General features: G+C 42.7%; 1 protein-coding gene across 9 annotated transcripts in view; it reads left to right on the top strand.

The window, feature by feature from the left end:
• Window positions 1-52: 52 nt before the first annotated feature.
• LOC138958514 (A disintegrin and metalloproteinase with thrombospondin motifs 6-like) overlaps window positions 53-25,896 on the top strand; it is a 38,816-nt gene continuing 12,972 nt past the window's right edge. For 3 of the 9 annotated variants that reach the window (XR_011453427.1, XM_070329695.1, XM_070329697.1), the window contains exons 1-9: window positions 218-372; window positions 9,027-9,130; window positions 18,511-18,589; window positions 19,050-19,152; window positions 19,783-19,860; window positions 22,516-22,643; window positions 23,796-23,836; window positions 24,547-24,652; window positions 25,102-25,242. Coding sequence is in view for 8 of the 9 variants with exons in the window: in XM_070329695.1 (XP_070185796.1) it covers window positions 9,034-9,130; window positions 18,511-18,589; window positions 19,050-19,152; window positions 19,783-19,860; window positions 22,516-22,643; window positions 23,796-23,836; window positions 24,547-24,652; window positions 25,102-25,242 (773 nt within the window). In the remaining variant the exon portion in view is untranslated. Of the gene's footprint in view, window positions 173-216; window positions 373-6,751; window positions 7,307-9,026; window positions 9,131-18,510; window positions 18,590-19,049; window positions 19,153-19,782; window positions 19,861-22,515; window positions 22,644-23,795; window positions 23,837-24,546; window positions 24,653-25,101; window positions 25,243-25,896 lie in introns of those variants that run through there. The other 6 variants (XM_070329691.1, XM_070329696.1, XM_070329692.1 and 3 more) reach the window with 5 other exon arrangements.

Genomic DNA, 25,896 nt, shown 5'->3' on the forward strand with positions numbered 1-25,896 from the left:
GTCCGCATTTGAAGTTATCTATCAAGCCATGCGAATCGAGTGGGACCAGAATAGACCGCACTGCACCATGTTTCACTGCGGTAGGATCCCGAGACTGAAAAATGCGGGGTAATTAATATTATGGGTGTAGCTTTTAGCCGGTGACGTGCGCTTTTGACCTGTTTCGATGAATGTAAGTAGAACTCTTGACATTCTGTAGCTTTGTGAATGTGTAGATTTACTGGTAAATATAGGCTAGTTCGTGTTGTGCAGATCAAGATAAGCAATATAGGATTAACTACCCGTGCATGTACATATGTGTGTTATGGGTGGGGCCTTATGTCGGTGACGCGAGTTTTCTACAGGTTTCAATGGCAAATTCTTACGCTGACTGTAAGTACATACTTATAGAACTCTTTTCGTGACATTCTGTGACTTTGTAGATTAACTGTTTAATGTGGTTTGTGTAATGCTGACTATATAAGGAAAGCAAGGTAGGAGTGATACTGGCCCATAATTATAGGCTATTTCCGTGTGAGTGTGTGTGTGTGTGTGTGTGTGCGTGTGTGTGTGTGTCCGTGTGTGTGTGTGTATATGTGTGCGCGCACGTGTGTGTGTGTGTGTGTGTGTGTGTGTGTGTGTGTGTTTGTGTGTGCTCGTGTGTGTGTGTGTATATGTGTGCGCGCACGTGTGTGTGTGTGTGTGTGTGTGTGTGTGTGTGTGTTTGTGTGTGTTTTGTTTTGTTTGTTTGCTTAAAGGCTTACTAACTTACTCCCGTGTTTACAAAGTATAGTTTGCCCACAATCGATGTCAAACGCACCATAAGACCATATAATGACGATATGTCGTCATGCGCGGACCATATACGTGCATTTCAGCTTGTTCTAGCCTCTGAAAAAGTGAGGATGTCAACAACGACACGGAGTTCTCTCCCTTGCGTCAACAGCGCATGTGTTGCCAAATCTATAAATAGGACGATCCAGATCAAAATGAAAATTAACATATCTCAACATTGAAGGGGTCCTAGACCACAATATTTTGCAGGGAACTTAATTTAGCATGTCTCCAGCTGTTGGTAAAGCAATTAGCGTGTATAGTCATCGAGTACATATGGCTTTAAACGAACTAACATCTGACACACACACACACACACACACACACACACACACACACACACACACACACACACACACACATACATACATACATACACACACACAACAACAACAACAACAACAACAACAACTTGACGACAACAACAACAACAACCTAATGCAACAGATAAACTGCCATCGTTTCTGGAAACAATACACTTATCATTCTTGTTTTTTACATTTAGTCAAGTTTTGACTAAATGTTTTAACGTAGAGGGGGGAATCGAGACGAGGGTCGTGGTGTATGTGCGTGTGTGTGTGTGTCTGTCTGTGTGTGTGTGTGTGTGTGTAGAGCGATTCAGACTAAACTACTGGACCGATCTTTATGAAATTTGACATGAGAGTTCCTGGGTATGAAATCCCCATACGTTTTTTTCATTTTTTTGATAAATGTCTTTGATGACGTCATATCCGGCTTTTCGTGAAAGTTGAGGCGGCACTGTCACGCCCTCATTTTCAACCAAATTGGTTGAAATTTTGGTCGGGTAATGTTCGACGAAGCCCGGACTTCGGTATTGCATTTCAGCGTGGTGGCTTAAAAATTAATTTATGACTTTGGTCATTAAAAATCTGAAAATTGTAAAAAAAATATGTTTTTATAAAACGATCCAAATTTACGTTTATCTTATTCTCCATCATTTGCTGATTCCAAAAACATATAAATATGTTATATTCGGATTAAAAACAAGCTCTGAAAATTAAATATATAAAAATTATTATCAAAATTAAATTTTCCAAATCAATTTAAAAACACTTTCATCTTATTCCTTGTCGGTTCCTGATTCCAAAAACATATAGATATGATATGTTTGGATTACAAACACGCTCAGAAAGTTAAAACGAAGAGAGGTACAGAAAAGCGTGCTATCCTTCCCAGCGCAACTACTACCCCGCTCTTCTTGTCAATTTCACTGCCTATGCCGTGAGCGGTGGACTGACGATGCTACGAGTATACGGTCTTGCTGCGTTGCATTGCGTTCAGTTTCATTCTGTGAGTTCGACAGCTACTTGACTAAATGTTGTATTTTCGCCTTACGCGACTTGTTTTAATTTTGGTTTCCTAATGTTGAAGATTCATGCTCTTGTATTATACTTTCAAGAAAGATCTCGGTGTTATCCGAAAACAAAAATACAGAAAATCAGTTGAGATTTGAACTGTCACCAAAATCACCAGGTACGTGCTAACATCATAGTCGCATCAAATGGTATCACACCGGTGACACTGTGACGGTTCCCCTACGCTTTGTGTCCGGTGCCCTGACCCTTTGTGTTCGGTTCCCACTCGGTTCCCACACGCCAAAATTCGCGGACAAAACATCCATTTATGGTAGTATTAGGCAATGTTGCTCTCTGAGAATGGTCTTGTTAGATCTGTGAGTGTTTACACTACATGCCTAGGTGCTGTTGGATTGAAGGTTTTTGATATTTTAGCCGTTATTAGGTAGAATGCCTTCCACTTTACTGCAAAACTGCATAATTCGTAGCATCGGCAAGAAATATCCTACCAAAAAATGCCTGCTTGGAACTGTCGTTGGTCCAGCAAAAAGTTCAACATGTCTGTAGCAGACAGCCCAAGTTTCAAGATTGTAGGGCCATCCAAACAGCCGTAATAATAAAAACAACAAAAGTAGTCAGTGAAATTGGCTGTGTTCGGTCCCCACACACTTTTGTGACGTAGGCGTGACGGTTCCCATAATTCATTGTGTCGGTCCCCACTTTCTGTGTCGGACCCCACTTTCGACCTAATTCTCTGTGACGGACCCCACAACCAGCCTATTTTGTGTCGGTCCCCACACCTTCTTGGATTTATGACTTGCCGGTTACTTGTATCATTGTATTCATTGAATCTAATTGTCTCGGAGTTATTTTTCAGCAAAAACCGGCAAGGCAGCACCTTTTGTGATACCAAGTAAGTCAGATGACATCAGTATGTGTGTGTATGTGTGTGTGAGAGAGAGAGAGAGAGAGAGAGAGAGAGAGAGAGAGAGAGAGAGAGAGAGAGAGAGAGAGAGAGAGAGAGAGAGAGACTAACTTTATTAGTTTATGCCACAAATAATATATAACATTATTTATCTCTGGGACGGTTCCCAGTATACCAGCAAATTATGTGTTGATCCACCCACACCTTCTTGAACTGGCCTTCCCAATATCTACTCTTAGTCTTAAGGCCTTGGAGATATGCAATTTGGCACATTTTTAAAATAAAAGATCCACCTGTCGTATGTGAGATTCAGTTTTCAGAGCAAAATGCTGCCCAGGGACTTCTAGTGGTGATTGGAAAAAAAAAAGAGTACTTGCCTGTGTCAAGTATGTGTCTTTATCCACGCTTGTTGTAAGAGGCAACTTTTCCCAGCTCCTTGTGTTCATGACTGCTTTCTCTTAAAATTAATTACTTTATGACAGTCAGAATACAATGGAACAAGGCTACATAAACCCTGACAGCCTACGACAACGGCCCGACTAAGGCTCAACACCGCGCCAATAAATTCAGCATTGGGCCAATGTTGGGCCATGATTGCTCCGTTTTCGTAGGCTATCAGGGTCAAAGATACATATTGGTAAACTAGTAAAATACATGTTCAGCATCATCAGCAATACCACAAAAGGATTAAAACAAGAAATTCCTCCGATAGGAACTACACCCCCGTCAAAGGGAAATAACCTTCTCAGTTGGTGGCAGTGAGAATGGTTATTTCCCTTTGACCAACGGGGGTGTCCGTCTATACCAGGCCTGGTATAATTTTAATCCACCAATAACTCCCTAACCGTGTGTTTGACTGGTCCCAATTTTTGTAAGGACCGTCTCAGGAATGTATAGAACCTGTTCACCAAGTTTGGTGACGATCGGTCCGTTCATTCTTGAGATCTACTTGCGAACACAAACACATCGAGTGAAACCTATACACACCCATAGGGGGTGTAAAAATCCTATTAGCTGTATGTCAGCGGCACAATGCAACCAGAACCAGCGTTTATGTGGAGTGATCGGGTGCTGGTCACTACCGCGAGCGTCACTACCGCGAGTACCACTACCGCGTCTCACACTAAAGTTGTGTTTCCGTACCCGCGATAGCGTTTTTCCAGCGGTGCGACGAAAATCAAGCACATAGAAAATGACCAGGAGTGTTTCCACACGCGCGACGCGTTAGCGGCGCGACAAGCGGCAAGCGACGCGATTTTTTTGAAAGGGTCCTGGAGCGATTTTTTCGCGTTGTCGCGCGGCAACGCGGGAGTTTACAGATTTTACCGCATGTTTAAAACGCAAGTACGGAAACACGTCACGCGTTTGCGCGCGTTTTCTTTTGTCGCTGCCGCTGTCGCGGGTACGGAAACAGAACTTACCGCGAGTACGACACTACCGCGAGTACGACACTACCGCGAGTATAACACTACCGCGTGTCACACTACCGCGAGTATAACATTACCGCGTGTCATTTTATGACTTCCATGGCTGAAGGCAAAGGTTGAAATGTTTCCTTGAAATATAAAACAACAAGAAGGGCAAAGCCCATACGACTCACATGCTTTACACATTTTTCCTACCAAAATACACGTGACCTTGACCCAAGGTCAAGGTCATCCAAGGTCATGCAACACAAAGCTGTTAATTCAAGACATAGGAAGTACAATGGTGCTTATTGGCTCTTTCTACCATGAGATATGGTCACTTTTAGTGGTTCACTACCTTATTTTGGTCACATTTCATAAGGGTCAAAGTGACCTTGACCTTGATCATATGTGACCGAATGTGTCTCATGATGAAAGCATAACATGTGCCCCACATAATTTTTAAGTTTGAAACAGTTATCTTCCATAGTTCAGGGTCAAGGTCACTTCAAAATATGTATACAATCCAACTTTGAAGAGCTCCTGTGACCTTGACCTTGAAGCAAGGTAAACCAAACTGGTATCAAAAGATGGGGCTTACTTTGCCCTATATATCATATATAGGTGAGGTATTGAATCTCAAAAACTTCAGAGAAAATGGGAAAAATATGAAAAATAGCTGTTTTTTAGGCAACATTTATGGCCCCTGCGACCTTGACCTTGAAGCAAGGTCAAGATGCTATGTATGTTTTTTGGGGCCTTGTCATCATACACCATCTTGCCAAATTTGGTACTGATAGACTGAATAGTGTCCAAGAAATATCCAACGTTAAAGTTTTCCGGACGGACGGACGGACGTCCGGACGTCCGGACGGACGGACGGACGGACGGACGGACGACTCGGGTGAGTACATAGACTCACTTTTGCTTCGCATGTGAGTCAAAAAGGCCTGGTCTGTTCTCTGAACACTAATTCAATGTTTGTCATGCTAACCAAGAACTCAAAACGATCAGAACACACTATCAGAATACATATAGAATGGGTTGCTTCCAATCAAAGCCGTTAGAACACAAACTCACAAGAAGTAAGTTTGCATGCGTTCTCTCTACGGTTATGGTACTCGCGGTTGTGGTACGCGCGGTAGTGTGACACGCGGCAGTGTTATACTCGCGGTAGTGTCGTACTCGTGGTAGTGTGACACGCGGTAGTGTTACACGCGGTAGTGTCGTACTCGCCGTAGTGTGACACGCGGTAGTGACGCTCGCGGTAGTGTCGCATAACCGGAGTGATCTGGAAAGGTGTCAATCTCTCTCTCTCTCTCTCTCTCTTTCTCTCGTCTCTCCCTCTCTCGTCTCTCACTCTCTCTCTCCTGAAGTCTCTCTCTCTCACACATACATACACACACACACACACACACACACACACACACACACACACACATACTGATGTCATCTGACTTACTTGGTATCACAAAAGGTGCTGCCTTGCCGGTTTTTGCTGAAAAATAACTCCGAGACAATTAGATTCAATGAATACAATGATACAAGTAACCGGCAAGTCATAAATCCAAGAAGGTGTGGGGACCGACACAAAATAGGCTGGTTGTGGGGTCCGTCACAGAGAATTAGGTCGAAAGTGGGGTCCGACACAGAAAGTGGGGACCGACACAATGAATTATGGGAACCGTCACGCCTACGTCACAAAAGTGTGTGGGGACCGAACACAGCCAATTTCACTGACTACTTTTGTTGTTTTTATTATTACGGCTGTTTGGATGGCCCTACAATCTTGAAACTTGGGCTGTCTGCTACAGACATGTTGAACTTTTTGCTGGACCAACGACAGTTCCAAGCAGGCATTTTTTGGTAGGATATTTCTTGCCGATGCTACGAATTATGCAGTTTTGCAGTAAAGTGGAAGGCATTCTACCTAATAACGGCTAAAATATCAAAAACCTTCAATCCAACAGCACCTAGGCATGTAGTGTAAACACTCACAGATCTAACAAGACCATTCTCAGAGAGCAACATTGCCTAATACTACCATAAATGGATGTTTTGTCCGCGAATTTTGGCGTGTGGGAACCGAGTGGGAACCGAACACAAAGGGTCAGGGCACCGGACACAAAGCGTAGGGGAACCGTCACAGTGTCACCGGTGTGGGTATGTACACAGATTGATGTTAGAGAAGAAAACCACAGTGAACCCACAAACATCAGTAAACATGTATTCTTTTTCATCATGTTGTAAACAAGGCAAGACAAGGCAAGGCAAAAGGCAAGGCAACATTTATTTCAGAAACCCCTAGGGTAAACAAAACACTATATATTCATATGCATGCATATTTGATGGATATGTAAAGGAATAAAACAGTGTTTAAACCAAGCAACTAATCGTGGTTTCAACCTTCAAGTCTTCTTCAATGTACGTTGAACAACAAGAAAAAATAAGCCCTTTCGTCGTTTGTGCAGAGTAAAATCAATTTCAAAAAATTACGAAAAAGAAAGTAATAATTAAGAAAATAGAATAAAAACTTACAAAGACGAACTGGAATATAGATACGGAGAGCAAGGACGACAACTGACTCAAAACTAAACTTGTTTGTGAGTAAACTGACACCAGTGGCTTCTTTGTATTTGATAAATGCCGCTTAGCGGAAGTAGGCTTATATGCCTTGAATGAGACCGTTGACGTGGTTAGCTGAGGTTCAGATTCACATGCTCGATTTACACTCAACATTCCGCTGTAAAAAGTATGAGTGGAACCTTCAACAGCTCTAGTGCCTGTTGCAGTACCGTGGGATACAGGGCGACACAGTGGAACATTTATTAATGACCTTTTGTCAAGTAAGTCTTAAAAACATTGTTGTTGTTGTTGTTGTTGTTGTTGTTGTTGTTGTTGTTGTTGTTGATGATGATGATGATGATGATGATGATGATGATGATGATGATGATGATGATGATGATGATGATGATGATGATGACGACGACGATGACGGCGACGACGACGACGACGAAGCTGGAAATGTTGATTTTCTTTGACATATCGTGCTCGAAGTCTCATACAAAAACACGTCAGTTCGTTTGTCAGATGTTACATATATACGAGGACGACAACGTAATGTGTGTGTGTGTAGTGTAGTGTTAGAAAGAGAGAGCTTGAGAGAAAGAGAAAGAGTGGAAGAGAGTTAAATACGCAGACAGGCAGACAGACAGACAGACACAAATACACACACACACACACGCACGCACGCACGCACACTGACACACATACACACACACCGTGGCACAGGTGGGGGCAGGAGAGACAAAGAGAGTAAGAGCGAGAGTGAGAGAGAGAGTGTGTGTGTGTGTGTGTGTGTGTGTGTGTGTGTGTGTGTGTGTGTGTGTGTGTGTGTTGATGTGTGTGTGACTTAGCAACTTTCAAAATTTAAATGTTTTACCCTGATGCTTCGAAAAAAATATATGTGTTAGTTTTCCAGCAGAATTGAGTAACCACTGCTTTCTTTTAAAACGCATTTTGCTTCAATTTGGTTTTTTGAAAATATTTTACTTTCATTTTTTGGAGTTTTCCATTTAGCGTAGTATCGCCAATTACAACATTCTCATCGGACACAACAATTAATATTCCAGCGCGTTTCAAATTGCGTTTTAATATTTGTAGTGCACCAGTACAACTAGCTAGTAGGCCTAATCAGTTTTATTGCTGGGACAATTAATTTTATTCAGCTTTCTTCAGTGTCGTAATTAATGTCATACAATGCCAAAAAAGGTATGTTTCAACCTTGTCAGATGCAGGAAAGGGCATATTATATTGTGCGTTTTTCTTTGGTGGGTTTTACGACGAAAACAAATACACTATTTTAGTCAAAAGTAAACGGATTTGCTCCAACTTTTTTAGGATGCTTTTTCTTTTCTCTTTTTTTAAACAAAGATACTGTATTAGCAATTGGAACATAGCACTTCTTTGCAACAACCCCTCATAGATCTAACAGAAGACGCAAAAATAACATTTGTTAATGGTGCCGGCGTTTGATATTGTTTTTGTTATTTTGGGCGACATGCAATTACTGAATTAATTTTTGCTCTGTAGCCTAAATCACACTTTTGCAAATTGGTATACCGCTGTATAAAGGTGGTATATGGAAAAGATTTAAGAAAGAAAAAGAAGACAGAAAACACACACACACACACACACACACACACACACACACACACACACACGCAAACACACAAACACACAAACACACACACACACATACACACATACACACACACACACACACACACACACACACACACACACACACACAGATAAAAACAAAACTGCTGACCTGTCGGAATGTGTCAAAACACAAAGTAATCTACATCAAAGCAGCAGAGGCGCAATCAGGAGCGGCTATTTGGTACCTTAACCCTGGATTGCATTTACCACTGTGTGTGTTTTTTTAAGTTAAATATTTTTTTTCTATTTGTCTGTTCTTTTCTCTTATTTTGACAAGTTCATGTACCACAAAAGGTTTGATAAATACACTATGATTTGGCTTGATTTTACTTATGTTTACAGTTGATCTATGAACCATGGACAAGTGGAGATGAGCTCCTTCTCGCATCAGTGTTTCTTCATCCCCATACTCCTCCTCATCCAAATTCTCGCCGCATACACGAAAGGTAACTTATCATAAGGATGTACAGTGTAGCCTACATATGCATCCATTGTGTCAGAAAGGTGGCCTACTTGTAGTAACTCATCTTCGTCAGTCTGAGGCAAAGATTAAATAAACTATACCGCTCTCAGAGTACAGTGTGGGGAACCCAAATGGGCAAACGAGCTCACACGTAACCAGACAAATTCTGGAACGCTGAAGAAGAAGAAGAAACTATACCGAAGATAATGCTTACGTATGGCTTTTATTGCCCCTTAGTAAGCTAGCAGCAACGACCAACTTTGTGAAACTATGAGCAGACGACAACTGAAACCAAACCAAAGCAAAGAGAACACGCACGCACTGTCGCACGCGCAAGCATGCGATTAAAACTGGACAGCTCAACAACTGTAATCTAACGACACCACGTCGCAAAAGGCAAAGAGATAAGACAAACAGAAAGTGAACAGAAATAAGCTCACGGTTGTAAACATGAACATAATTTCGTCAGTGAGGCTAACTGAAAACTGTTCTATGACTCTTTAAAATTCTAATATGGCCCCGTAAGAAAGGCCACTCAAACAGCAATATTCGTATCTGTGTTAAAAAAAAAAGAAAAAAAAAGGAGAAAAGCATACGAATGTTACTTGCACAATACACGAATGTAGTAGACGATGTACGTTTATTCATGGCAGACTGTCAATAAGTATTATATTGTATGGTTACAAATTATTGTTCTGGTAAACAATCCTGGTCTTGTTCCCCTTCATCACGCCGCCATTTATGTAGGCTACGTACTGCATGCCACTCCATCTTTCCAGCGACGAAGACATCTTCGTCAAATATCACACTACACTAATCGACACTAGCCCACATACAAGAAATGACACCAAAACAGGCCTTTTACGGCTTCTGACGAGGCTGACACCTGTCTTCTTCAAAATGGCAAAACAACACTGCTAGGCACAACCGCTGAACCAAATCAATTTGTGTGGGTAGAAAATGAGTTGTTCTTCAATTTGCGATCCAAAACGGGGTCACGCTTGCTTATTTTGATTTGTTTTGTATTTTAGTGTCTGCAAATTTACTTTTGCGAATTTGATTTTGGGGGGTGTCCTAGGTCTCCGGTAAACTGCATAAAAACTGATTGATTAAAAATGAAACTCTTTGTTTCAAACGGTAGGGGAATGAATTACTTTTCTGGCAATATACTTGGTTTTACTATAACTGGTCGCATCACAAAGTTCTACAGCTAAATGTATGTTTTTAGTTTTTGTATGGCGATTAGTGTAGATTGGTTAGTAAACTGGTTATTATTGTTTATCGTCTCTTCAGCAGTGAATGCTATTCAAGACCGATGCTCCCACTACCGCACCGAACTAATTCACAGAAAAACACGAGCGTTAAACACCAAACTGTACAAAGCGTATCGTTTTAATGTCTAAATCGCTATGATAGGGATTGACAATTGAGTCATGGTTGTAGACTGCTGTTAGGACGCTCCATCCATCCATTCTCCCAACTTTGCTGTTGCTTCCACCACGCACATTTCCACAAAGAAGACTTACAATTGTGTCCAGTAGTCGATATTGAGAAGAACGATGGCCGCCTGGTCTAGAAAGGTGGATAGGCATAATGCGATGAGCAACACTCCGTAGTAGCTAGACAGCCTTTCAGCAACACAAACATCTGTGCTGAATACAAAACTCGGTCTCAAAAACGTTCAAAGCGCATCGGGTGTGTTTATGCCTTCAGCACTAGTAGTAGCCAGAGATATTTGAGTCACCGTTGGTGACTGCTGCAAAGATCCTCCTTCAATTTCACCAGCCCCTCCAGCTTTCCCCTTACTTCCCTACTTTCAACAAAGATCGCTGCATACAGTTCTGCAAAGAAGACTCACAACGCTATCCCTGAACCGACGACCGAAGCGAAGGCGATCCTGAGCAGAACGAGTGTCGCCTGGGTCAGAAAATTGTGTAAGCCCAATGTGACGCCGTAAAAGACATACATTTGAGTCATCGTTGTGGACTGCTGCAAAGACACTCCCATCATTGCTGCCATTCGTCCACGGGATCCAGCTGTCCTCTCACTTCCCTGCATCCAACGACTACCGCACACATGTTTGCAAAGAACACTGACTCACAGCCGTATCCCTGAACCGAGTACCGAAGGCGATGCCAAGGCCTGGCGCTCACCTATGTAACTTCAGCAGGACAGACGACGCACTGCAGATTATCCCAGCCCGCTACAGTTGCATGAAAGGAAAACAGGCCAAGTACTCGTCATAATCCCTATATCGCAGCATCAATAATATGCAGTGCGTCGTCTGTGCCACTGAAACTGCGCAGGTATATTCTGCCCTAAAGGAAGAAGAGCGTTGGCTGAGCGTGAACGGTTGGAAGGTCCAATGTGACGCCGCAATAGTACAGCAACAAAAATGTCATTGTCAACTATCTTATTAGAGCACAAAACTCGCTCTCAGAACAGCACGAGCGTAAGCCTCACCACTGTTCACAGCGCATCGGTTATGTCGGTGTCTGCGGCACTCGTCGCACGATACATTTGAGTCATCGTCGTGGACAGCTGCAAAGACACCGCTCCACCTCTTGCACCAACCCCTCCAGCTTTAACCTCACTTCCACGACCAGCGCACACAAGACTCACGACGGTGTCCCTGAACCCACGACCGAATGCTATGTTGAGGACAAAGAGCGTGGCCTGCGTGAGAAAGGTGGGGAGATCCAAGGTGACGAGCAGGACGCTGTACAGGTAGTGTTCCCGTGTGAAGGGGCCGTAATCAGGCAGTTGGCCGGCCGCTGTGGTGTTGACGGTGGAGGGGAGGGCGAGGAAGAAGAAGGTGAGAGTCAGGACGATGATCAGTCGGGCTGCTTGCTGCTCCGCTGTCGTGTTGTTGCTGTTGGAGTCTCGCTCCTTTGCTGCCCTTGACGACGCGACCGAGACACGGCTTGAATCATTCTCCTGTCTTCTTGAGACATGGCTGTAATCTGTCTCTTGCATTCCCGTTGCGGTGCCTGAGGAAGAGCGGGTAGATTTTACTAGCCGTTCCGATTTAGTTACTGAGACAGGGTTAGGATCCCTCTCTTGTCTTTCCGGTGTGGTACCTGAAACATAGCCGGGACCTATCGCCTGTTTTTCTGATGTCGCGTCAAAGCCAGCTTCACGAGTTGACCATACTTCTGTAACAAGGTTAGCAATCTGTCTTCTGTTTGTTCCCGAGTAGAAGTTTTCTCCCTCTGCCTTGCCTCCAGAATCCTGACTTCCCCTTGCTGCATCCTCTAGTTTCTCCTTTTCTGTGGTAAGGACACCAACACCACCGCCTCTGCTGGTGCGCATGTTAGACTTCTGTTGAGCGTGCTTCCTGAGGGCCACCATCAGAGCTACGTTGATCAACAAGGAGGAGAACAGCGGGATGTAAAAGAAGACAACGCGCACGCCCATCTTGACACTGTTGAACGTGGCTTTCTCACGACGCGCCAGGTCGGTCAAGGCTATGGTGTGCACGTGCTCACCGTACGGTTTCACCGTGTACTCAAGGAACATGTAGGTGTGCGCCACGCAGTTCGCTACCAACACAGACCCCACCACCGCAGCAGGAAAGCGTCGGAACCACGAAGCGGCCGTCCCGAAAGGAAAAGCTATGGCCAGAAATCTCTCCAATGCTGCCAGAGAGTTGACGCAGACCGCCGCTCTGCGGAAACTGATGGCGGTGTAGGTCTCCAGGCAGAGCAGCATGTACTGGCGGGACGGAGAGTTTTCCATCATGAAGAACCCCGTCAGGCTGGTCACACCTTTGCTGACTGTGTAGACCATGTCCCCCAGACACACACCGGCCAGGAAGATGAGATGAACGTCTTTGCTCTTCTGAGGGCGATGCTTCTGATCCTTCCTCGTCTTTTGCAAGACGTAGACCAGAATGTTGAGCGCGCTGCACACAGCTCCCAGGAAGCAGGAGAGGATGTAGGCGTATCTGTTCTTGGCCACGATCTCTTCGTACAGCGCCTTTGGCACGGTGCCAGTGCCGATCAATGACGCAAAGGAGCTGGGGGTTGGTTCTGTGATGTTTGTCTCATCGGCTGTTCCCCAGAGTCCTGCTGCCATGATCGTGTTAATGGACAGAGCAGTTGGGAAGAGTTATTCTGACAGCATGTCAGCTCGAATGGTAGATTAGATGGCTGCCACCTGTTGCTAGAGATACATCGCGAAAACCTGTCAAAGAGACACAATTGTTGCAATGTTTGGCAACTTTTCTTTCTTGTCCTTTTTAAAAAAAATCATTTTATTAACTTTTTTTTAAACTTTTTTATTTTTAAAGCTTTCGATGAATTGATGTTCATTTCATTACCAAACGCGGAAGGTTTTCAGTCAAGGAATATAGAAACATCCGTTCCTTGTGGTGTTTGACGAATACTTTATCTTCTGCTGTTTGGCTGTGTTTACTGCTTCCTCAGGTTGTTGAAACAGGAGACAGTTTAAGGTACAATACAATGTAGAGCTACTGTACAATATTCAAATTTCTTTGGGTTTTTATCCTCTCTATCTGTACTGTACTCAAGCCCCCAGGAAAAGTTAATAAAAAATTTGATTGGTGTCAAATTATCCGGAAATACCATTGAAAACAACGCGATTGTGTTCGATAAACACAGCCATACGCGAGGAAACACGCGCGCGCACGCAGGCGCACTTTTACATACACGCACATGCGCACACGCGAGCAGGCAGGCACACACGTGCGCACGCACGTACCATATAAGCGGGCGAGCACACACACACACACACACACACACACACACACACACACACACATCGATATATATAGTAAACGAACGAATAAGTGCAAGGAGTGTAGTCCGACACGACTGATTAAACAATCTGTGTACATTGCAGAGGGTGTGGTTTTTATCTGGTACAGTAATCTTTTTGTTATTGTTCAATTAAAGATACAATTATTTCCCGTTAAAACCGGCACGGTTGGTCTAGTGGTAAGGCGTCCGCCCCGTGATCGGGAGGTCGTGGGTTCGAACCCCGGCCGGGTCATACCTATGACTTTAAGATTGGCAATCTAGTGGCTGCTCCGCCTGGCGTCTGGCATTATGGGGTTAGTGCTAGGACTGGTTGGTCCGGTGTCAGAATAATGTGACTGGGTGAGACATGAAGCCTGTGCTGCGACTTCTGTCTTGTGTGTGGCGCACGTTATATGTCAAAGCAGCACCGCCCTGATATGGCCCTTCGTGGTCGGCTGGGCGTTAAGCAAACAAACAAAATTTCCCGTTAACCATCATGTCAAACCATCACAGATCCGTCCAGGATTGTGCGTGCAATAAGAGTATTATTCCGCTTGGACACATAACAAACATCAACAGCCTAGCTGCTTGCGGACATTTTGCTGAATCAATTTCGATACTGACATTAGTGTTAATCTGCAAAATTAATTAAAAAAAATGAGAGAAAAAAATAATGAAAAAAATAAAAATAAATAAAACATCTTCGTACAAAGATCAGTCAGGTGTGTGGGATACTTTTACTCCATGTAAAAATCGTGAAAGATCTTTGGTGTAATACAGGATGATCTGCAGAAAGGAAGGCACCTTTAAATATAAAGTTAGCTCAGTTCCAGTCATAGGGACATTTGCTGTGATGAACTTTAGACACACCTGAATAATGCGCTAAAAAATGTTCCGAAACTAATTAATTAAATCAATGTGAAGAGGGGAGCGGTAATGCAAACACTGCGACCGAGTCCTGATTTCGTCCATCCACTTATTTTTTGTCAGTGCTAGAAATTATCCACAAAGCTAGCAGACAAATCCCGTGAATGTAGTATAAGTACAGCGGAACCCCCTTTTTACATTTAGTCAAGTTTTGACTAAATGTTTTAACATAGAGGGGGAATCGAGACGAGGGTCGTGGTGTATGTGTGTGTGTGTGTGTGTGTGTGTGTGTGTACGTGTGTGTCTGTCTGTGCGTGTGTGTGTGTGTAGAGAGATTCAGACCAAACTACTGGACCGATCTTTATGAAATTTGACATGAGAGTTCCTGGGAATGATATCCTCGGACATTTTTTTCTTTTTTTCGATAAATACTTTTGATGACGTCATATCCGGTTTTTTGTAAAAGTTGAGGCGGCACTGTCACACCCTCATTTTTCAATCAAATTGATTGAAATTTTTGTAAAGCAATCTTCGAAGAAGGCCCGACTTCGGTATTGCATTTCAGCTTGGTGGCTTAAAAATTAATTTATGACTTTGGTCATTAAAAATCTGAAAATTGTAATTAAAATAATTTTTTTATAAAACGACCCAAAATTACTTTTATTTTATTCTTCATCATGTTCTGATTCCAAAAACATATAAATATGTTATATTTGGATTAAAAACAAGCTCTGAAAATTAAAAATATCAAAATTATGATTAAAAATAAATTTCCGAGATCGTTTTAAAAGCTATGTCATCTTATTCCTTGTCGGTTCCTGATTCCAAAAACATATAGATATGATATGTTTGGATTAAAAACACGCTCAGAAAGTTAAAACGAAGAGAGGTTCAGTAAAGCGTGCTATGAAGCACAGCGCAACCGATACCGCGCCAAACAGGCTCGTCACTTTCACTGCCTTTTGCACTAGCGGCGGACTACGTTGTTTCATTCTGTGAGTTCCACAGCTTGACTAAATGTAGTAATTTCGCCTTACGCGACTTGTTACATTTAGTCAAGTTATGACTAAATGTATTAACATAGAGGTGGGAATCGAGACGAGGGTCGTGGTGTGTGTGTGTGTGTGTGTGTGTGTGTGTGTGTCTGTGTGTCTGTGCGTCTGTGCGTGTGTGTGTGTAGAGCGATTCAGAGTAAACTACTGGACCGATCTTTATGAAATGTTACATGAGAGTTCCTGGGTATGATAGCCCCAGACATTTTTTTATTTTTTTCGATAAATGTCTTTTATGACGTCATATCCGGCTTTTTGTAAAAGTTGAGGCGGCACTGTCACACCTTCATGTTTCAATCAAATTGATTGAAATTTTGGCCAAGCAATCTTCGACGAAGGCCGGACTTGGGTGTTGCATTTCAGCATGGAGGCTCAAAAATTAATTAATGACTTTGGTCATTAAAAATCTGAAAATTGTAATTAAAATTATTTTTTTATAAAACGATCCAAAATTACGTTTATCGTATTCTTCTTCATGTTCTGATTCCAAAAACATATAAATATGTTATATTCGGATTAAAAGCAAGCTCTGAAAATTAAAAATATAAAAATTATGATTAAATTTAAATGTCCGAAATCGTTTTTAAAACAATTTCATCTTATTCCTTGTCGGTTCCTGATTCCAAAAACATATAGATATGATATGTTTGGATTAAAAACACGTTCAGAGAGTTAAACAGAATAGAGATATAGAAAAGCGTGCTTATCCTCCTCAGCGCAACCGCTACCGCGCTTTTCTGGATTGTTAATGTCACTGACACTGCCTTTGCCACGAGCGGTGGACAGACGATGCTACGAGTGTACGGTCTTGCGGAAAAAATGCAATGCGTTCAGTCACATTCTGTGCGTTCGACTGAGCTTGACTAAATGTTGTATTTTCGCTTTACGCGACTTGTTAATGCCTCCCGATGAAAGACTTCCCCCTTTTTAAGACCTTGATTATTTTGGGTTTTCTGTTCATAACCTGTGTAAATTGACCCCCATTTTAAGACTTCCTCCTTTTTAAGACCTTGATTATTTTTGGTTTTCTGTTCATAGCCTGTGTAAACTGACCCTCATTTTAAGACTCCCTCCTTTGTGAAACCTGATTTTCTGTTCATAACCTGTGTAAACTGACCCCCATTTTAAGACTCCCTCCTTTGTGAAACCTGATTTTCTGTTCATAACCTCTGTAAATTGACCCCCATTTTAAGACTCCCTCCTTTGTGAAACCTGATTTTCTGTTCATAACCTCTGTAAATTGACCCCCATTTTAAGACTCCCTCCTTTGTGAAACCTGATTTTCTGTTCATAACCTGTGTAAATTGACCCCCATTTTAAGACTTCCTCCTTTGTGAAAACTGATTTTCTCAGATCTGATTTTAGGTTCCACTGTATTCAACTCTGAACAATTATAGCAAATGCGTGCACGTTTTACTGCTGTCAGCAGCGAAAAAAGTGGGACGGAGCGAAAGTAAAGGTTGAGTACAGGGAGAATTACAGTCTGCTTTTACAATTTGAATAGTAGAACTTTAAAACAATCATTTAAAGTTATTCCTTGTGTGTTGTGACATTCTTCCAAACCCTGAACGAGACTGTGCAGCTCTTTGGGAGATTTGAGATATTTATGTTGGCTAGGAGTATCCCTTTTTTTGTGTTTTATACCTCAGTTGCATGCAGGCTGCTCCAACCCTTCTTTTTTTGCCTCTCTCTCTCTCTCTCTCTCTCTCTCTCTCTCTCTTTCTCTCTCTCTCTCTCTCTCTCTCTCTCTCTCTCTCTCTCTCTCTCTCTCTCTCTCTCTCTCTCTCTCTTTTTAATTTTTTTTAATTTTTTTGTGTCGGGAGCATTCTTCTTCATTGGTCTCTTTTTTTTTTAATGCAGTTTAAACTTCAACACCTTTCAGTCTAACTGTCTTAATCTTAATTCCACATACCACAAATATTCATAGGTTTACCGTAACGGTATTTGCCAATGCACATTTTAGCGACTATTATCAAATAATTTATATATATATATATTCTACTGCCTGAGAAGTTAGGAGTATCCTTTTAACTTCTCAGTGAATGTGTGTCACAACAAAATTATGATCAGTCAATACTTATTACAGACGTTTGAGTTGGTGCATTCTTGCGTGCATTTTTTCTTTCCGGAAAATATCGATTTTTTCTCACATAAATTTGTAGGACAAGTGATAGCAAGCCTACGTTGAAAGGAGCTGTACAGCACTGCCTTGCACGCAATGGCAAGTGAAAAGAATGTTGATTTGATTATCACTCGATATATCTTACAAGTGTCAAGTTTGTAAGTTTATTTTTTTTCCTATTTCTGACCAAGCATGCCTGTTTTCCTTTTCTGTGATTTGTGTATGGTGACTGTATTTTTTGTTAAGAAAAAAGAAAAGTTAGACAATATTGCAAACCTGTGTTGAGAAGGAGAAGGAGAAGAATCTATTCAAGTCAAGAACTACAAGCAGTTCAACAAAAACACGTCCAGAGTAATTATGTCAAATACAAAACACTCCAGCAATTGAGAAGACGCTAACGAAGGTTTAGAAATACATTCATCACATGTTAACGACTGGAGGTTCGAAATCTAGGCCAACAGCGCTAGCACGACGATGTACTAACCAAAAGTAGGCTTAGCATCAAACGCTTCCTTCCTTGTCAGAGTTGTCAGTACAAGCATTTTTTTGTTGTTGCTTGCAGGCACATCTTGCAGAGACAATACAGTCCAACAGCATTCCATCGAAATCCGAGTTCTTGTGGACAAATGGGCGATAATCCAGTGAGTAATGTATATACAGCGGACAGACCGACGCAAGCAGACACACTCACAGAAGCAGAGAGAGAGAGATAGAGAGAGACAGAGACAGAGAGAGAGACAGACAGACAGACAGACAGACAGACAGACAGACAGACAGACAGACAGAGACAGAGACAGACTCAGAGACAGAGAGAGACAGAGAAACAGAGAGAGAAAGAGATAGAAAGACAGACAGACAGACAGACAGAGAAAGAAAGACAGAGGCAGACAGCCAGACAGACAGAGAGGTAAAGGAACAGAGAGAAAGAGAGAGAGAAAAAGAAAGAGAGACAGCCAGACAGACAAACAGAGAATCCAACTTACGAAAACATGAAGTTGAGAGAGTGGGCCTGTTGAAAATACATGAACATTAAAATCCTTTTGTGCGTCTTAGTATAAACGTCACTTTCTTACATCAAGGCTTTTCATCATTGTGTCACAGGTGGAGTACCAAACTATGTCAGCTTCAACAACATAAATGTGGAAAAAATACAACGCAAATCCTGTCAACAATGACGCAGCACGTTAAGGCTGTTGTCCACGGGGTGGGTCGCCATCTTCATTATAATTCCTTAATTTCTAAAAGGTTTTCGTTATTGTTGTTGATTGTGTGCTTGTTTTTATCTCTATTTTTTTCTAATTACATGATTTGTATATCGTGTGTGTGTGTGTATGTGTGTGTGTGTGTGTGTGTGTGTGTGTGTGTGTGTGTGTGTGTGTGTGTGTGTGTGTGTGTGTGTACGGCAGACCAGAATGGAAACAAATACCATGTTTACGATTCTTTTACGTAATCAAACACTATGTCTTGACGTTATCTACCCAAGATAGAACTAACTCTTTCTCTGGTTGACTAATATACTTCCGTGTAGGCTTTTGACGTAATTAGTACACGTTTGGGACCTGATACAAATTAATTCGTAAAGAACTCCTTTCAAGAAAAGTCAATGATACTTTTTTTTCTCAAATAGATAGATGCCTGGGGCAAGATTGAAAGCCCCAGAGGCTCCGTGCACCTGGATGTGAGAAATCCAGTACCTGAAAGTTGGGTACTGTGGAGTACATGTGTAGATATATTAAATGTAGCGTTAACTTGGTATATATTGCAGTCGTAAGCCCTTGAATCAAGCATATTTCACGTTGTCGTCCTCCCACATTAAGATTTTCTGTTGAATCAGGTGAACAACATTTTCGCGGGTGTGGCGATGTACGGCATTACCCTTGACCTGCGTATTGCCAGTCTAACTTTCGTCACGGTGAGCTATTACATTGTGTATCTGTCTCTTGGGGTCACGGTATATATCTGTCTGTCTTCTTGGTGGTCCGTTTAGATCAGTTAGTTGATCTTGACAAGAGAGAGAGAGGGGGGGGGGGGGAGAGTGAGAGAGACAGAGTGAGAGAGAGTGAGAGAGAGTGCGTGTGTGTGTATGTGTGTGTGTGTGTATGTATGTGTTTGTGCGTGTGTGTGTGTGTGTGTGTGTGTTTATGTGTGTGTGTGTGTGTGTGTGTGTGTGTGTGTGTGTGTGTGTGTGTGTGTGTGCGCGTACCTGCGTGCGTGCGTGCGCGGGTGCGTGGGCGTGCGTGCGTGCGTGCGCGCGTGTGTGTGTGTGTTGGGGGGTGGGGTATGTGAGCGTGCGTGGGTGCGTGCGTGCGTGCGTGCGTGTGTGTGTGTGTGTGTGTGTGTGTGTGTGTGTGTGTGTGTGTGTGTGTGTGTGTGTGCGCGCGCGTGTGTGTGCGCTTGAAATTATTGTGAAATCAGCGGCTACAGTTTCTATTGCTCTAAACACAAAGTAATCGATTTAAAGGATGAAACAAGAAAATTGGTTGATTAAAATCCACATGGCCGAAGCAATGTTTTCATAAAAGAAGCGGTATTGTACGGGCACATGTTGAATTTGGGTTACATGTGTTGCAGAGTATTTGAAAATCCGTAGGCATAAGAACATGCAAAGAAGAGTGATAGGTCCCTGTTGTGAATATAGTCAAGTGGATAAATTGATTACTTTTGTTACAGCAGTCCCTCTCATGAACGGACACCCTTGGGCCAGTGCAAACCTGTCCGTACATTGCAGGTGGCCGGTCACGGGAGAGCCCCCCCCCACACACACACACACACTCAGGCACACTGACGGACTGAGTGAGCCTTTGATACTGGTGAACGAGCTCTACTTGTCCTAAAACAATAAGGTCAAACTACTACAACTTATAACTGAAAGGAAAAAAACTGTCCTGTAAAAATGACGTTAAATCAACGGTGTCAGAAAAAGAGAGATAAAAGAAATCCTCAAATTCCTGAGCTGAGGATACAGGCACCCCATAAAAGCAGCCACGAACATACTCACAGTACAGAGGCACACATGCTTGTGCAGATACTTTGCAAAAATATGAATTGAAAACCTGCATATGTGGTAATTTTTGTTTTGTGTGTGTGGCTTTATTGAATACTTCAGGCAATGACTTTTCCCTGTCCAGTTTTCTCTTTCGTCTTTCTTACCCCTTGCTTATCCACCCCCACCCCCTTACCCTCCACTCCCTTTACCCAGCCCCGACAGCACAAATTTGTAATCTGCAAGGCAGAGTACACATTTTCTAAAAGGAAGACTACTCCTCTTCAATTATATCCAGAGATCTTCCAGCTCGAGTCTTATACCCCCTTTCCACACAACCGTTCTAGGTCCCGTTCCCGTACCGACCAAGGAACGGTGCGGGCACGGGAGGGATCGGGACAGAACCGCAATGAACGTAACTGATCGTTAACGGAACTGCTTTGAACGGTAGGGTCGTTAGGGACGGCTGAGTTTGGGCTGCATGTTCAAATTTGTAGCCGTTCCCCTCCCGATCAGAATGAACGGAAATGGAACCTCAACCCATCGGTAACGGAACGCTTGGATCACTAAAGGAACTTAAAACAACGGTAACGCAACGGTAGCGCTCTCACACACTGAATTGTCATACCCGCATTCCACACATCCGTTCTAGGTCCCGTTCCCTTACCGACCAAGGACGGCTGCCATTATGGTCAGACGCTGCTGAAAGATGCCAAAAAACGGCCGTTTGCGCAGCGTTCCATTGTTGTGGCAGCATTCCTTGGTTGGTACGGAAACGGGACAAAGAACGGTTGTGTGGAATGGGGGTATAACTTTTGACACCGACAAACTGAAGAATGAACAGATCTATGAGGTAACCGTCTCAATGGTCCAGGCTCAGGAAACAAAGAGTATAGATATGGCCTGGGGCGATTGTAGCTTCCCTTCTTCGTGTCCGATAGACAAGGACAATAAATAGTAGAGCATAGTGCAATTTCATGTTGGCATCTTCTCCACTGAAAGCTATAACCCAAAGACTGAAGATCAAAGTGCTTTACCCCACTTCTGACCCGAATCACCCCCCTCCTGCTAGGTACACGTGCACTCAAGTTAACCTCTGCTTTGACCTGTGTGCCAGGAGTCGGATGAGAAAGAGAGAGCGAGAGCGAGAGCGAGAGCGAGAGAGAGAGAGACACACACACACATAGACAGAGACAGACATAGAAAGACAGAAGCGGAGAGACTCAGAGGGAGACACAGACAAAGACATACATACAGAGAGAGAGAGAGAGAGAGAGAGAGAGAGAGAGAGAGAGAGAGAGAGAGAGAGAGAGAGAGAGAGAGAGAGAGAGAGAGAAAAAGAGAGAGAGAGAAAAAAACTGTAACTGATCTCGTGAGAACGGTAACAAAACGAGACATGTCAGCTCTCCGAATGCATTGCAATAGATGACCGCTCCTGCGGCCATCAATAAAGATGACAACAACAAAAAGGTAGCAGGAAAGAATGAAGGAAAACAAAAAAGGGAGAAACGAACCACGGTAAAAAGAACATTTATAAACATTGACACAAAAGATTTCCTCATCACATAATTATTTTGTCAACAGGAAGAAGTGGTGAAAGAGACACAACCAGGGTCGGGTAGTGTGGCGTACGGAGGTGTTCTGCACGACTTTGCATGGTGGTTGTACAACCGATCATACTCTCCGGTTGATCACACCCTGCTGTTAACGGGGTAAGGATCATGAGTACGCTGAAAACTGCAATCAGCACTTGAATCTGCACCAGGAGTAAAATTGTGTGTTACAGTTTTCCTTTCTGTCGCTTATTACACGGATGATTCTTGGCATTAATCTGTCTTCGTTTTATACCTTAGCAGGACTGTAAACTATTATTGACTGTTCATGCTTTTTTCTCGAAGTGCGATTACTTAATGGCATTTTAAAGAAAGAAACAGGGTAGGGAGTGTAGAAGAGAGAGAGAGAGAGAGAGAGAGAGAGAGAGAGAGAGAGAGAGAGAGAGAGACAGACAGACAGACAGACAGACAGACAGAGACACAGAGAGAGAGAGACAAAGAGAGAGAGAGAGAGACAGAGAGAGAGAGAGACACAGAGAGAGAGAGACAGAGAGAGAGAGACACAGAGAGAGAGAGAGACAGAGAGAGAGACAGAGAGAGAGAGAGACAGAGAGAGAGAGACACACAGAAAGAGACACAGAGAGAGAGACAGAGAGAGACAGAGAGAGAGAGAGAGACAGAGAGAGAGACAGAGAGAGAGAGAGAGAGTGACTGACTATTAGGGTTTAACGTCCTCTTAGACCAACTGGTCTATATTGGGACAGGTATTGGTAATACGCTGAAGATATGGTGTGATACTTTGATTCGAACAAGCCCGCTGTGGCTGTCCTCTTCGACACACCAGCATTGGGTTTGTCTCGTCAAAGTATCGAAAATACGATCATGATAATCAGAGACGAGAGAAGATGCATGCGTGTCTTCCACGCCCTGAGACTTTTGCTGTGAACGTGGGATCTTTTTCGTGCGCATGTGTGCACACGGGGGTGTTCGGACACCGAAGAAAGTCTGCACAAAGTTGACTCCGAAAAATAAATCTCTCGCCGAACGTGGGGATCGAACCCACGCTGATAGCGACCAACTTGCTACAAAGCCAGCGCGCTACCAACTGAGCTACGTCCCCGCCCCAGAGAGAGAGAGAGAGAGAGAGAGAGAGAGAGAGAGAGAGAGAGAGAGAGAGAGAGAGAGAGAGAGAGAGAGAGAGAGAGAGAGAGCGAGCGAGAGTAGTAGGTGACCAAACACTGCTATTATGATCCGACCGTTATAATTATGTTGCCGTTGCCGTTGACTGATAGAATTCTGTTTCATCTTCAGGCTGAATATTACGGGGAACTCCGCAGATGCCGACTCTGTTGGTAGGTACACAGAACTTTCACTATCTAACACGATCAAGATCGCAGAGTTTTTCCGATTCGATTTGCTACACCATGTAATTCATGTGACATTAGAATTCGAATGACTGGGCATTTGTTATTGTATATTTTCTTTTTAAAAACTTAAATCTTAACACATAGGAAGATGCACACATGTTCACCCTTATTCTTTACACAGAAGCAGATGCCTTTCTTATGAAAAGACTGCTAGCGAACTCTCAGTCGTAGAACAATAACTGTCTCTAACTATGTAAAAGGTAATATTTTGGTCAACAATACGAATAACGTATAATGTTAATTTCATTGTGTACAAAACTAACGTGACACTATAATTTGAAAGGATAGGTACTGTCATTGTAAAATTTTTTACTTACAAAATTAAATCTTAACACATAAGAAGATTTACATATGTTGTGACACTGAAGCAGATCTATGCCTTTCTAATGGAAAGTTTGCTATCGCGGTCTCGTAGAACATAATCATAACTGTCTCGAGCTGTGTAAACTGTCATGCTTTGGTCAAAAATACAAATATACGACAACAAGTGCCCAGCTATTCATATTCTAGTGCGGTCTCGTAGAACATAAACTGTCTCGATCTGTGTAACATGTCATATTTGGTCAACAATACAAAAGAAACACCTATATATAATGTTTGTTTTTGTTGTTATATTTTTAAAACTGTGTGTCCAGGAACTGCCAACGTGGGTGCGATGTGTGCCCCCCAGTCGCTGTCAGCGGTGGAGTTTCTGCCTGGTGGTGAGACTGTGCTGGTGGTTGCCCATGAGCTGGGACACAGGTATAAGACCTGCGACTACTTAATATATGCATTTTTGAGAGAAAAAAGGCCAAGTAGAACAACCTACAGAATCTGGTAAACAGAATTTGAAACTTGAAGGAATAGTGCTTATAAGGAAAGAATTGAAAAAAGGCTTTTCTCTTTCAAATTTCCGATCAACCCTAACGTTTGATAATGGACAATCACTTCAAATCGTAGGCTACATGTCACCGTCAGACAGTGAGAGGAAGCCATTGAAATGTGAAGACAGACACAGACGGAATGACGGACAGCCAGAAAGACAGACAGACACACGGACAGACACACAGACACACAGACAGAAAGACAGACAAACGACCATCTGAATAATACTGAACTGATCACATTCACACGTAGATGAGTACAGAGATGCTTGCTGAATCTCTGACGTACAATTTTATCTCACGTTTTAGTCCTTTGTGACGTTGCAGCCTGAACGTGCCTCATGACGGTGAAGGCAATGTGACGTGTACAAGCAACTCTTACGTCATGGACTCCTTCGTCAATTATAACTCCACCAACAACTACTTCTTCAGCCCTTGTTCTGCTCATAGCATAAAGGAGTTCTTAGGGTATGTTAAATCTCAAAAGTTCAATTTACTCTGTCATATTTGCCGTTGATAACTTTTCTTAAACCTTAAATCTTGGACAAAAGTTCATAGGCCATTTTCTTTTGTTGTGTTTTGTCTTCGCGTAAATTTATCTCAGTTGCTTAAAAAAAAGGAAATAGAGTGTCAAGGTGTTTTGATTTTGCTAGAACATTGTATAGCAACGTAGTAAATCAGCGATTGCTCTGGGTGTTTTGTTTAACCGTATTGACGGAAAGGCACTTTGTCACAGCTACCGGTCGAACTAAGTTGCAATGACAATGCAGCAAACCTGTCAAAGGAAACCAAATATAGGTAGAAATAAGGGGTTAACGATTTGTAATTCTTTAGTTGGACACAGACGTTGTAGTTTACAAGACATTTCTGGTTAACGCGAACAATAAGGGTAGGCCTATACATTCTAAATTGCACGTATATTCTTAAATTGAGCCCGTATTTGACGTTGAACTCATAAAACCAGCTGATTGTTTTTAAATATTGACTTTCTCTGCCCAGCCTACTGTTGAGTTTGACCACTCGTGTATGTACGTGCTAATTTTTTAGTGACTCATTCGAATGAAGGTGTATTTATTTGCCTGCATTACTGCCGATTTCCCTGGTCATTTCATTGGTTGAAAT

The sequence above is a fragment of the Littorina saxatilis genome, linkage group LG2 (assembly GCF_037325665.1).
Source record: "Littorina saxatilis isolate snail1 linkage group LG2, US_GU_Lsax_2.0, whole genome shotgun sequence".
NCBI lineage: Eukaryota > Metazoa > Mollusca > Gastropoda > Littorinimorpha > Littorinidae > Littorina > Littorina saxatilis.